The 14,374-nt window shown below is 51.8% G+C and overlaps 1 protein-coding gene across 1 annotated transcript in view; it reads right to left on the reverse strand.

Annotated features, from left to right (window-relative positions):
• Nucleotides 1-458: 458 nt before the first annotated feature.
• Nucleotides 459-14,374, reverse strand: part of TNKS1BP1 (tankyrase 1 binding protein 1) — a 23,535-nt gene continuing 9,619 nt past the window's right edge. Inside the window, 7 exon segments of the mRNA XM_027860254.1 lie at nucleotides 459-837; nucleotides 1,692-1,767; nucleotides 2,320-2,477; nucleotides 2,927-3,063; nucleotides 3,596-3,743; nucleotides 4,465-4,819; nucleotides 12,748-14,374. The exon segment at nucleotides 12,748-14,374 is cut by the window's right edge and continues 10 nt beyond it. Coding sequence (XP_027716055.1) covers nucleotides 1,707-1,767; nucleotides 2,320-2,477; nucleotides 2,927-3,063; nucleotides 3,596-3,743; nucleotides 4,465-4,819; nucleotides 12,748-14,374 — 2,486 coding nt within the window. The 3' untranslated portion in view covers nucleotides 459-837; nucleotides 1,692-1,706.

Below are 14,374 nucleotides of genomic sequence, written 5' to 3' on the forward strand. Positions count from 1 at the left end.
CTGGGGCCAGCTCTACAGTTTTCCACCAGGGAAGATTTCCCTCATTTGGAAGATGGGTGAATGAGATGGCACTGCCTCTCATCTCTAAATCCTACAGCCCCACCCTGCAAGAAACCCTCATAGCGTACATTGCTCAAGCAGCTCTGGAATCAGTGACGTCCCAGGGAGTGAAGAGACCCTCACATCAGGTCAGTTACACCTCGTCGTCCCATTCATCCTCCCGTCTCTATGTCTCTTGGACACATCTCCTGGTGTTGGCACACACTCAGCTTTGTTCCCCCAATAACTGTAAGCTCCAGGAGGGCAGGGCCTGTATCCCCAGCACCCAGCACAGGGCCTTAATGATTACCGAATCGAACTGAGCCTAATGCCCAGGCAGTCACCCCTTCCCCAGGGCAGGTGTGCTGCTTGGATTCTGGGGGGCCTGAACCCACACACAGCAGGGCCTACACCACCAATCCCCAAAAAACTTTATTGTTTGAAGTGACAAAACGTCCTTGGTCTCCACAGGGCTCCTGGGGGGAAGAGAGGGGGCGGCCCACCGCCCGTTACAAAAAATCAGAGGCTTTTATCAAAATGTTATAAAGTGGTATCAAAAGAAAACCCAAAGGTGGGTGCGGGGCGAGGAAGAAGGGGCGGGGGGAAGAGGGCCTGAGGGAGGGGGCCAACACCGGCAACCACTCTACTGACTGCATCCCAAGGAGGGGCGGGGAAGGAGGTGGGGATACAAAGTGCATAAATGTGCCTGGGGGCGGGGCCACAGCCCAGGCTCCAGCCCTCCTCCCTGGTCCAGGGCCTTACAGGGCCGGGCTGCTTCAGAGGATGGACAGGAACCACCTGTGAGCGAAAGAGGAAGAGGCTATTACTGGGGGCAGAGCTGGCTCCCGGCAGATGGACGGGACGTCCTCACGTCCCTGCAAACTGGATGCTAAGCCCTCTGTCACCACAAGGCTCCAGGCTTGTCTCCTCCTCTGGAAACACCAGCTGTGATTGGCGTCACAGGTGACGCCAGTACTAATGGCAACTCAAGGAGCTGTGACTTCCTCAGTGTGAAGAGACCCTGGGCAAGTCACTGACTCGATCAGGGCCCCAGCTTCTATCTTGGAAGAATGAGGGGGTAGGTCAGATGACCTCTTCAGTCCACTCCATCTACAATCTCTCCTTTGATGCAGACCACAAGTCCCTGCTGCTGTGGGACAGCACGAACCCCAAAGCTTTGCAGGCAGCCTGGCAGGGCATGCCCTCTCTACTCTTTACTAGGCCAGGCTACCCTGGGCCAGACTGCCCTCCAACATTCCCACCCCCCACCCCACGCTGCATCCCAGCAGGGGTCTGGTGGAAGGGAGATAATGAGACCAGGATGCATGCCAGGAAACGTTCCTGATGACCAGCGTGAAGACGGGCCAGAGGCATGGATTCTGGGAAACCTTCGGGGTCCACCTCCACTCCTGGGGAGGTCTTCCTCAAACGCCCTTGCAGGGAGCTTTCAGAGCCATCAGACAGCAGCCAAATCCTAGAGGCCTCTGGTGGCCACACAAGGACCAGATCCTTCAGCATGACACCGGGAAGGCCCCAGACCCCCAGAGGCTCTGGCTGAGGCCAAGGTCTGGCTGGGTCCCAGGAGAAGGGGTCGGGGTGAGCACAAGCCCTGGCCCCGGCAGCCCTGTGCAGCAACAGGGACCCCTGCTCACCTCTGAAGCGTCACCTCAGACCCTCTTCTTTTTCAGCTTCAACGCTTGTAGCCAGGTGGGTGATGAACCTTCGGACCTAGACGGCGGACAAGGAGAGAGTGAGCCCCCGAGCCTTTCCCGGGCAGGACCTGGGGTTGTGGGGTGGCCACCAAACCACCAGACAGAAGAGCAGGCACTGGGATGGGACGGAAGGTCAAGGGAAAGGGATGTGAGTCTAGGCTTTGCCTCTGGCTGATGTCGTCAGCCCATGTCACTTCCTCTCAGAGAGAGGGACGTCCCCTCGAGCTGAAATGGGGAGAGGGAATGCAGGCAGAGGCAGATGCAAAGGCAGAAGAGCTAGTGTGGATCTGGTGAAACGGAAGCTTAGGTTGGGAAGAGAGGATGCTCGGAGAGAGCACAAGTATTACCCAGCCAAGCTGGGGGTGCACTTCAGGGGTTGTGTGGGGTTCAAACCAGATGAAAATGTCATTGGGAAACACTAAACAAAACAAAACTACCCTAAGACACAGATAATGTAAATATGTGATTTTCTAAGTCACCAAGCAGCTCACAGGGATCCTTCTGCATGGCTGAGGGCCGGGGGGCAGGTCCTCCTGCATGGGAAGATCCCCAGGTTCTTTCCACCTACCCTGAGGATTTCTCTGGCTTGGGAGGTAACGTGAGGGGCTTCCCTAGGCCGGGAACCTTGCAGGATTTGGAGCGCTGGACGGCGGATTCCTTCTGGGCTGACTTGCTCTCGACCTGTTCCCCTTCTTCAGCTGAACGGTTTCGGGGACGCAGCTTAGCCTGTGTTTCAAAAGATCAAGTCACAAGCAGAAAAGGGAGCCCGTGAAAAAGAACAAAATGAGAAGAGAGAAGGGGAAAGAGAAAGCCCAGTGGGGGCAGGCAGCCTGGTATAGCAGGGCCTTGGACTTGAGGTCAGATGTGAGTCCAAATCTGGGCTCAGACACTAGCTGTGTGACCTTGGCTAAGTGACTTCACCTCTCTGGGCTCAGTTTCCTAATCTGTAAACTGAAGAGGTTGCATTAAACGGTCCAGCTCCAGATCACACTCTGGACAGACAGACAGGTGACACGGATGGCGACGGAAGGGAACAGCCAGGACAACGGGGACAACCTAGCTGGGATGCCCTCTCTGATCACGCCGCCTGTAGCTCCGGCTGAGCACTGAGCCCAGCCTCCAGCCCACCGCCCAGCCGGCCCCCCCAGCCCTGCCTGGTGGGGCGCCGCTGGTACCTTGAGAGCAGAGGGACTCAGGCCAGGGAACAGGTTGACTTTCAGGCCCTTGGTTCCCAGGGACATCCGCGTCCGGCGGCTCTGAGGCTCCTCTACCACCTCGTCATCTGAAGACGGCGCCCGAGATGCCCGCGGCTCTGGAGGAGAACGGCTGGGATGGGCAGAGGTGCTGGGCGCCCGACAGCAGGCCCAGGTCTGCCCTGGCTCAGCCCCGAATCACTGGCATCCTTTTCACGGCTAAAGTTCTGGGCCCTGTCCTCTACACCCAGTCATTTCAATGAACCCTCCCCAGTCTCCACCTCGGGTCCTAGGTTAACTGGTGTCCAGAGACCGGGTGGTGTGATGGAAGGAGGAGGGGACTTGGGAGGCGGAAGCCAGGTCCAAAGACGGGCTTTGTTACGCACCAGCTGCCTCTCTGGGTCTGCCTCTTTAGCCATCAGATGGGGCTAGTCACTTAACTGCCTGTGCCTCAGTTTTGTCAGCTGTAAAAATGGGGGCACTGATCCTTAACCTACCGAGTTTGCTGAATTGTTCTGAAGAAGGCAATGAGTCCCCCTTAAAGTACAACACAAGTGTGATTAGCATTGTTCTATGCTGTCCATCAGCAATCCGGCCCCAGCTGGAAACCCGGCTCTGCTCCACCCCCTCCCCCCAGCCCCGTTTTCCTACCTGTGGAATCTTGGAAGATCCAGGCATCACTATCAGCCTCTGAAAGCCCCAAGGTACCCCCAGGCCGGATGGCTGGGGCTCGGTGCCCACGCTTGCGACCCAAATTGGCACGGCTCCTATACATGGCACTGTCTAGAACTTCTGTGTCCTAGAACCAAACAAGGGCACCTGAACCTGCCTCAGTCTACCATCTGGCCCAGATCTGGTCCAATCTGATCCTCCTGCCCTCTCCTAGTTGGCCATGTGCAGCCCTGATGCTGGAGACCTGCTCCCGGCAATCTCCAGCCCTACCTCCCCAGCCACCAGGATACCCCTAAAAGCTACAGAAACAACAGGTGGAAGGGCCCTGACCCCCCCCCCCCCCCCCCCCCCCCCCCCCCCCCGGGCGGGGAACACCGGGGGGGGGGGCCCCCCCCCCCCCCCCCCCGCCCCGAACCCATCTGTGCTGGAGGGGAAAGGCCTGGACTGGGGACCAGTGACCCAGCATTTGGGCTCCACACAAATGTTATGACTTGGCCTTTTCTGCTGTAAAATGAGAGAATTAATGAGATGCCCTTAAGGCCCCTTCAAGTCCTGAAATCCATGGCCTCCTGTGGAATAAGCCCTTCTGCCCATGCCCAAGGCCACCAGCAGCACTCTGCACACTCACAGAACCAGTACACACTGGGCCCTCTAGGGATCCCCAAAAGAGGCTCAGGGAGGGTTTAACGGGGCACTGCAAACAGTGAGCACCTAACAAGTATCTGCTGACTTGAATTTTTTGATGTGATATTTAGAATTTAACTGACCCCAGCCACGGGCAGCAGATCCTTCCCACCTAGAGAGCCCCCACGGAGTGACCTTAGCCCAGAGCTCTGCCATCCACTGACCTCTATAAAGGAGAAGTCCTGGCTAGACAACTCGGAGGGAGGGCTTGGGAGCAGCCTCGGGGCAGCTGGGCCGTCCCCCTGGGAGGCCCAGCTGCCGTCCATCTCCTCTGTCCGGCTGGCCTCGCCATCGGGCTGGGGCCTGCAAGAAGGCAGAGGGTCCCCTCTAAGCCCCGGCTCCTCTTCGTCATCATCATCTGTTACTGTTTCCTCTTCCTCCTCCTCTTCCAACTGGCCCCTGGGGCCTGAGGCCGCCTTCTCTCTGCCAGCAGATGCTCTGAGATTGCTGGTGGCCAACATGTCTTGCAAGAGTCCCTGAGAGCCAGAAGGTGGAGACCGGGCAAGGCACCCGCTGGGGCTGTGGGGGAAGAGGGTTTTGAGAGAATTAAGGGAACACCATCAGGAGGACAGAGCCAGCATGCCCCATGCTGACCTAGCTCCTCCATTCTCCTCCCAATCCCGCCCAGACTCCCCAGAATCTTTCAGCATCAACACGCAGAGAAAGAGTGAGAACCTTACACAGAAAAGGGCAACAGGTGTAGTTTGGATTCAAATCCTGGCTCTAACGCTGACTATCTACATGGCCTTAGGAAAGTCACTTCAAAGACTGCTTCCCCGTGTATAACATGAGGAACCTAATCTTTGCACCGTCTTCCTGGCCAGGTTTGTTGTGAGAAGCACTTTGGAAGGCTTAAAGTCCTAGCTAGGTAAAGGGGGGCTTTTGTTTATCATTTCCTTAAGGGACTGGACGCCCTTGGGGCTGGCCACTGGTGTGACAACCGGCTTCAGAGTTGGAGGATCTGTGTTCAAATGCTGCATATGTCCCTTACTACATGTATGATGTTGGGCAAGTCACTCAGCCTCTCCAGGCCACAAATGAGGGGGTTGGAGTAGATGGTCTCCAAGGGCGTTGCCAGGTGCCAGCAGTCTATGAGCTTCGCAGGGATCCAGATCAGATCACACTTACATCCTCTCTGTGCACACATGCGCACTGTAGGCATGCAGATGCTCAGACACGCACACACACATACACGTGCGTGCATGTGCTCAGACACACACACAAGAGTCCCCTGTCCAGGGCTACTAACAGTTGGAAGCTCAGTGCCCAGGATGGACGTGAGCCAACAAGCAGCCCAAGAAGAAAGGGATGACAGAGGCCACACGTGCCGCTCTGTCTTTCCCCAAGCCGCTGACTGATGGCAACCAAAGCCAGGGTAGGCCACAGCGAGAGAAGAGAAGTCTGCTGAAGACTGAACTGAGGCTATTAAGCAATGCCCGCTGGAGGCAGGCTTGACATAAGGGTCATGCTCTTGGCCCAGTTTCTCTGGGGAAAAGCAAACAGCAGTGACCAGGAAGGTCAGGAAAGGTGAACGTCCGTGCAGCCTAAGGCTCCACCCGGTGGCCAAGCAAACAGAAAGGTGGCAGGGAGGGCCCCACGGAGAAAGGAGAATTCAAAGGCCCACAGGGGGCTAAAGCTGACCCCGCTACCTCCGTCCACCCCCCCCCGCCCTGCTTCCTATGCCTTCCATCCCACGGAGGGGTGGGTGGGCAGTCAGCAGACCTGGGTGCCAGGCCCAGATCTGGACCTAAGTGGTTTGGCACCCTGGGCACGTCAAATCAAACCTGCTCTTGTACTTCACAGGCTACTGGGAGGGACAAGGGCACAGTGTTGTGGGAAGAGGCCACTTATAACACAGACGACCTGAAGCAAGTTGGGACTCAGTTTTATCCTCGAGAAAATGAGGTGTTTGGACTCAATGATTTCTAAGCCCCTTCTAGATCTAACAGTCGGTGTGGCTGTGGGAGGTGCTTGGTAAATAATAAAGCAATAATAACAATAACAATAATCATTTACACAGAACCTTAAGATTTGCAAAGCACTTCACATATATTATCTCATTTGATCCTCACAGCAACCCAATACCTAGACAGATATAGGTTCTATTATTACACCCATTTTTCAGATGAGGAAACAGAGGCTGAGAGATAAATGGCTTGCCCAGTAAGTGTCAGAGGCAAGATTCAGCTCTTTTTACCTTCAAGCCCAGCACACTATCCACCACTACCACCAAATATCATCAAGTCCACTACCGTCATGTAGCAGATGAGGAAACTGAGCCCCAGAGAGTAGGGGTCCCAATGCCAGTTGGTGGTGTGGCCAGCCCTAGAACACAATCCCTAACTCCTGCTTCCGCAGTCAGGGCTCTCAGACAGACTGGCATCCTTGGTGAGCTTTAGGGAGACAGCAGAGGCACTGGACCCCGAGAGAAGCCAAGGCCAGAGAGAGATCCTCTGCTGGGCCTGTGGGGTAGATTCTGGAGAAGCACAGACAGCCAACGGACACAGGGAAACAGCACTGGATTCTATGCCAGAGGCACTCCCACTTCCTGCCTCTCTGACCTTGGGCAAGTAGCTCATTTTCATTCTGTAGCCTGTCCTACAGGCTCTCAGGAGTGGTACATCCCAGCCCTAGAGACAGTCAATCCAGAGGCTGAGGCCCAACGAGCCACAAGCACCAACTTCCAAATCACAAACGCTGGAGGGGATGTGGAAAGATTAGGACACTGATTGTTTTTGCATTGTTGGTGGAGTTGTGAACTGGCCCAACCATTCTGGAGAACAGTTTGGAACTATCTCCAAAGGGCTGTAAAACCGTGCATACTCTTTGACTCAGCAATACCACTACTAGGTCTATATCCCAAAGAGAACAAAGAAAAGGGAAAAGGCACAATTTATACAATGATCTTTATAGCAGCTCTGTTTGTGGTGGCAAAGAATTGGAAATTTAGGGGATTGACGAATGGTTGAACAAGTTGTGGTATATGATTGTGATGGAATATTATTGTGCTATAAGAAATGACAAGCAGGGGGCAGCTAGGTGGCACAGTGAATAGAGCACCCACCCTGGAGTCAGTAGGACCTGAGTTCAAATCCAGTCTCAGACCAGATACTTGACACTTACTAGCTGGGTGACCCTGGGCAAGTCACTTAACTCCAATTGCTTCACCCAAAAAAAAAAAAAAAGAAAAAAAGAAAAGAAAGAAATGACAAGCAGGATGGTTTCAGAAAACTCTGGGAAGACTTACATAGACTGATATAAAGTGAAATGAGCAGAACCAGGAGAACACTGTACACAGTCAAGGCAATAATACAAGGTTGACCAACCCGTGAAGATTTAGCTACTCTGATCAATACAATGATCCAAGACAATTCCAAAGCACTCATGATGAACAATGCTATCTGCCTCCAGAGAGAGAGAAATGATGAATTCTGAGCAGAGACTGAAGCATATTTTTTCACTTTCTTTCTTTTCTTGCTTTTTTTTTTTTTTTTGCAACATGGCTAATATGGAAATGTTTTGCATGATTTCATATACTTAATTGACATCATATTGCTTCCCTTCTCAATGAGTGGGTGAGATACTGGAGGGAGGGAGAGAATTTGGGACTCAATTTTTTTAAATAATGAATGCTAAAAATAAGTAATTTTATTAAAAAAAAAAAGTACCAACCCACTGGGTGACCCTGAGCAAGTTAATCCCCTTTTCTGAGCCTGCTTCATCCATTAAGTGATTTATGGGGGGTGGGGGGGGGTGGGGAGGGAATGGCTGTCATGAGATGGTCTTGAATTTATCTCTGACATTATATTCTAAAGTCCCTCCCAGCTCAGCCTATCAACAAGCAATTAATAAATGTTTCCTATGTGCCAGTGTCAGGCACTGAATCTAAACACCAGGGACACAGAGAAAAGTAAATACAGTCAGGGAGCTATTATTCTAATGAGGGAAACGACATGTAAATGACTGGGTCCACACAAATATATACGAAGCAGATGGAAGACAGTCTGAGAGAGCAGCTGGAGAATGGGAAAGGCCTCCTGAGGGAGGGAAGAAGGGAAGGAGGGAGTGTCTGGGAGGACGATAGTACCCTCAAACTGTAGGACAGAGACTTGGAAAGCGAGAGTGTTTGGGGGGGCAAAGAGAATGAGTTCTGTTTGGGACTTGCTGAGTTTGCGATGCCTTTGGAACATCAATTCAAGAGGTTGAAAAGGCAATTGGTAATGCAAGCCTGGCGCTCAGGAAAAAGATGAGGGCTGGATATCCTAAGCTAGGAATTCCCTGCATAGAGATGCTACTTGAGCCTGTGGGACCTAAAAAAATTCCCCAAATGGAGATAGTCTTCTAGAGTGAAAAGAGAAGAGGACAGAAGGACAGAACCTCTCATGATGCTAACAGCATATTAAAGTAACTCAGACTTGTGGTCACTCAGACCAGGGCAATGATCGGGTTCCGCCACAGCCCCCAGAGCGGGAAGGACCTTTAGACATGGGCCACCTCACCCCTGGCAGGGCCTGAACCTTCTGTGGGCAGTACCCACCAGCCGAAGGCCCAGCTCTCACCACAGTGAGCTATCTCCTAGCATACGTGGCTGAGACTCAGGTGGCCACATGCTCCTTCTGCTCAGGGCAGCATCTCCTACTCCTGGTGTGACTGCGTCCGCATCGAGCACAACTTTAGATCTCCTTCAGTCCTTGCTGGGAAGATCCATTCCTAACTCAGAGGGGAGCCCCAGAAAGATACCTGTATGACTCTTGCACAAACACAGGTATTTAGATGAAGTGAAAGGGAACCATGTGCTTTACAGAATCCTCACTTTCCAAATGGACTCCCCACTGGGTTCCTTTCCACAGTGAGATGCTTCACTGCATAAAGCAAGGGATCTTTGAACTATGTTACAATGAAGGCCAGTGACTCTGGATTTTAGAACACCTGGGTTCCCCTGACACTTCCCACCCCGGGAACCTTGGACAAGTACCTGCCCCTCTCCTGGACTTGTTTTCTTCATCTACGAAATCAAAGAATCGAAGCAGAGAATGGCACCTTAGGCCCCTTCCACCCAGAGACTGATGATCCTCTAAAGTCTAAATGCTGGCTATTGCTGACACTGATCAGACGATCTGAACATCAGTAAAGAAAGGCGACCTGAGAAGTTTAAAATGAGGGGACAGAGCTCAAAGCTGGAAACAGCTGGGTTCAGTGCAGCCTCTTTCTGGAATCACAAGCCCTACCCTTCATGCCCACCCCATTTCATTCCCCCGAGGGCTGCCTCTGGCACTCTGCCCTTCCCCATTAGAATGTAAGCTCCCTGTAGGCAGGGACTGGTAGCCTCAGAGTTTGAACACAGGAGTAGCCTAGTACATAGTACTGCTGTTGTTCAGTGTATCACTCATGCCCTCTTTTTTTTTTTTTTTTTAGTAAGGCAATTGGGGTTAAGTGACTTGCCCAGGCTAACACAGCTAGTGTCAAGTGTCTGGTCTGAGGCCGGATTTGAACTCAGGTCCTCTTGACTCCAGGGCAGGTGCTCTAGGCACTGTGCCACCCAGCTGCCCCAGTCACGTCCCACTCTTGGTGACCCCATTTGGAGTATTCTTGGCAGATACTGCAGTGGTTTGCCATTTCCTTCTCCAGCTCATTTTACAGATGAGGAAACTGAGGCAAACAGGGTGAAGTGGCTTGCCCAGGGTCACACAGCTAGGAAGTATCTGAGGCCAGAGGAACTCTATGTCTGGTGCTCCATGCACTGGGCCACTTTGCCACTCCCTGGTACACAGTAAGTGCATGATAAATAGTTGTTGCCTTGCCTATAGCCTCATCTGCTCAAGCCCCCCACCCCCCCAAAAGGCACCATTCTCCCTTCTCCCCTTCCCTGTTCTCTTTTTAGAGAATCACAGATTGCAAGCTGGAAGAGGCCCAAGAATCACCCAGTTCAGGCCTCTCTTTTCTTTCCACAGATGAGAAGACTGAGGTCCAGAGAATGAACTGATTTACCCAGGGGCCACCAGGTAGGAAGCGAATGAACCTGGATTCAAATTTGGACCCTGGGGTTTTCTAGCGCATGCTAGGCCACCTCAGGCAGGGGGCTAGATCCATGGAGGCACTGAGGACATCCATTAGAATCTTAGAAAAGGAGCAGGAAGCAGGGCCTAGAACAGAGCTCGATATGAGCAAGGAGTCTGGGGCAGTATAAGAGCACCACAAGGACAGACAGAAGAACTGGGTTCGAATCCCGTCTCCACCCATAACTTTCTGTGAATGTGGGCAAATCACTTTCCCTCTCTAGGCCTTAGTTCCCTCATCTGTAAAATGAAGAGACTGGGTAAAATGTAGGCGATCTCTAAAGTTCTAACGTTCCGTGGTTCTACTTCATGGAGATTTTGTCTTGATAAGGAAGCGTGTGGTGTCAGGTGTTGAGGAAGTTGAGAAAGCTGAGGAGGATTTAGTAGCAGCGACCTGACTCTGGCCTTCTCTCCCTAACTTCAACAAAAGACTCACAGAACTGGATGGCCTCCATTTTACAGCTCAGGAAACTGAGGCCCAGAGAGGGGAACTGCCTTTCTAAAGGTCACACAGCGAGTCATGGCAGAGCCAGAGCTGGAATGGAGCGCCCTTGCACTCCTCCACCCCGTGCCTCAGAACTTCTCCCTCCCTCCCTCCTCCCCATGTCCCTCGTCTTCTCTATCTGCCTGCCCCTTCCTGTCCCAGATCTCTCACCCTGTCCTTCCTAGCCTCCAATTCCTTGTGTCTGCCTACCCCTCCTCAGAGCCTCCTGTGGCCATCCCTCGGTGTCCCATACCGCCAACCCTTCACATCAGTCCTCCTTCTCCTCTTATCCCTTCCTCTATCTCCTAATACGACGTTTCTCAAACTCGGTGCAAAGTACCTTGAAACACCCCACATTTTTTGTTTGTATTTTTTTAAAAAGAGCCTTATGTTGTTTGTTAACAGGCACTAAAGAGAATCACTTTAGAAGATTTCACTAAAAATCTTCTGCTAAAGCTTTGTTTCATCTGAAGGGTTCTACCATTGTGGAAAAATGTGAGAACCAGAATCCTGCGAGATCATGGCCTAAGCACCGATGAGGCGCCAGGCACTGCATCCTAACACTTATTGACCCAGCTCCTACTCCATCCTAACTTAGAAACCATTAACAATGTAAGCGGCAGCACCAAGAGATGATAAAACAAAAATGTGGGGGAGGGGGAGAGCAAAACACAGGCAATACCTAAAAATCTATACCCTTTTCATATCTGAAAACATTCGGTTAGTTTTGTGACTCGACGGTATATTCTGCCCAATCTGACCTACTCAAAAATAACCGGGTTTGGCCTCTCAGTAAAGAAGCAACCTTTCTTTGAGCTCACTTCTGGGACCCCAGGTCACCAGGTCAGGAGAAGCCAGGTTTCAACTTCCTTCCAGCACCCAATCTTTGGATTTGCTTTTTACTCCTCTGCCCAGGGCCTCCAGAAGAAGTAGGCCAAGAGGCTTCCAGTTTCTCACCTCTACAGGAATGAAATGTCCACCACAGCCAATATTCTCTTTATTCTCAGAGCTTGGGGACCTACTTAGGACAGATAGATACATACCAACCTCCATATCAAAGTCCCTAAGAGGAAGACCACCTTCCTTTACATCAAAGTGGCTATGCCCCACTGGAGGCAAAATACAGCATACACTTGAATGGGTGCCTTGACATACCCAAGTGTTCTATGACCTGATACTGTGGGAAGTTTTACAGAAAATTCTTCTTATTGAAAAGTTTTATGAAATCATTTTAGGAGACTAAATATTGGGTAGCAACATATGAACATCTTATCTTAGAGGCAGCTAGGTGGCGGGTAGAGCATTGGTCCCGGAGCCAGGACGACTTGAATTCAAGTCCACCCTCAGATCCTTATTAGCTGGGTAAAACCTGGATAAGTCAATTAACCTCTATCGTCCTCAGTTTTATCATCTGCAAGATGGGGATAATAATAGTATCTACCTCCCAGGGATGTTGCAAGGCATGCCTCCAACTCCAACCCTAACCCTAACCCTAACCCTAACCCTCAGTGCCTCCATGGATCTAGCCCCCTGCCTGAGGTGGCCTAGCATGCGCTAGAAAACCCCAGGGTCCAAATTTGAATCCAGGTTCATCTGCTTCCTACCTGGTGGCCCCTGGGTAAATCAGTTCATTCTCTGGACCTCTGACTCTATTTGTAAAGCATTTTGCAAATCTTAAATCGCCACATAAATGTTTGCTGTTATCTTAAACACTCTGTGCTTTGTAATCATGTCATAACCCTTTTTGACTTCTCCCAAACTAGGAGAAAGATACAATAAAATCTTTAGAAAAGAGTGGTATGGCGGGGAAGACAAAAAATCTTTGGTAGGTAGGCCTTCACATCTCCACCTGAACTCCAGGGCAAGTGTGACAGAGCCCACTCTGCCCTGGACTGGGCCTCCCTTACCTGGTTCCTGAGTTTGTGGTCTCTCTTGAGTCCATCCCGACATCAGACACACTATTCTCTGAGCGCTGTGAGGAGTCACCGCCATATTGGCTCATCGAAACGCCAGGCTGGCTCACCTCTCCGACTCCCAGCTCCCGGGCTTCTGAAGGCTCCCTGGCTTCCAAGCCACTGGATAAACTAGAGCTTGTAAGGTCCACATCATCAGACCAGTCCATTTGGCCAACGCCATGCTCTCGGGCTTTACTTAGACCTCTAAGATCCAAGCTACCGGAAAGATCAGTGTTCCGGAGGCCCAAATCAGTCTGCCAGTCCATCTGTCCAACGCCACATTCTCGTGCTTCAGTGGAACCCCCAGACTCCAGGGGACTAGATAGATTCACGTTTCTCAACCCCAGCTCGTGGGTCCAGTCCATTTGTCCTACACCGTGCTCTCTGAGGTTGCCTCCTGTCCCCAGATCTGTGTTTCTCAGCTTCAGGTCAGGTGTCCTGTCTGCCTGTCCTACTCCATGCTCCCTTGACAAAAGAGGATCTCCAGGTTCCATGTCGTTGGGTGCATCCACATTCCTCGTTCCAAGGCTTTGAACCCAGTCCGTCTGTCCTACCCCACACTCTCTAGCCTCACTGGGCCCTGCTGACTCTATAACCCCTGAGACATCTATGTTCCTCAGTCCAAGGTCTGGGGTCCAATCTTTCTGTCCTACTCCACACTCCCTGGATTCCCCAGGCCCTCCATCCCCTAAGCCACTGGGCATATTCAAGTGTCTCAAGACCAGGTCAGAGGACCAATCAGTCTGTCCAACCCCATGCTCTCGGACCTCACTCGATCCCTCCGACCCCACACAACCAGATACATCCAAGTTCCTGAGGCCTAGATCATCAGTCCATTGTGTCTGTCCCATCATAATCTTCCCAGGTGACACAAAGTTGGTGCTTCCCATCGTATCTGAGCCACTAAGAATGGCCAGGCCTGAGCAGTTCCCCCGATCGGTCCCAATGATACCAAATTGGTCATTCGTGTCTGTGCCTTCAATTCGGAAGTCACTGGTCCAATCCCGTCTTCCTAGACTGAATTCCCTCTCCAGCTGACTTATATCTCGTTGGCCAAATTCACTAGGCCAGTCTTTTTTCCCAAATTCCCTGGACTGGCGGAAGACATCATTGCTCTTGTAGGTCCCAGCTTGGTCTTTCTTCCCAAATTCTCCCTGATGGTTAGAGTTATTGCTCTTGGACCAGTGGCTCAAGTCTCCCTCCCCAAATTCTTGGTCCTGTAAACTGGAAGTATTAGGGCCATATAAGCCCTCTGGTTCTTTCTCCAACCTCTCCTCCCTGTTTGCCTCTCTAGAGCAATAGTTGTCTCTTTGATCTTTCTTCCCAAACTCATTATCCTGATGCTCTGAGTGTCCCACATTGAACACACCACTCAGGTCTCTCTCTTCCAAGGCTCTTTCCAGGCAATTGGCATCTCTCTTGTTGCTGGCGCCATATTCACTCATCCAGTTTCTCTTCTCAAACTCCTGAGTACGTATATTGGCATCCTGGCTACTGTAAGTCCCAAGTGAATCTCTCTTCTCAAACTCCCAGTCCTGTAACTCAGCAGCCTGGCTACTGTAAGTCCCAAGTGAATCTC

This window comes from Vombatus ursinus, unplaced genomic scaffold (assembly GCF_900497805.2).
Source record: "Vombatus ursinus unplaced genomic scaffold, bare-nosed wombat genome assembly UNPS02014177.1, whole genome shotgun sequence".
Lineage (NCBI taxonomy): Eukaryota > Metazoa > Chordata > Mammalia > Diprotodontia > Vombatidae > Vombatus > Vombatus ursinus.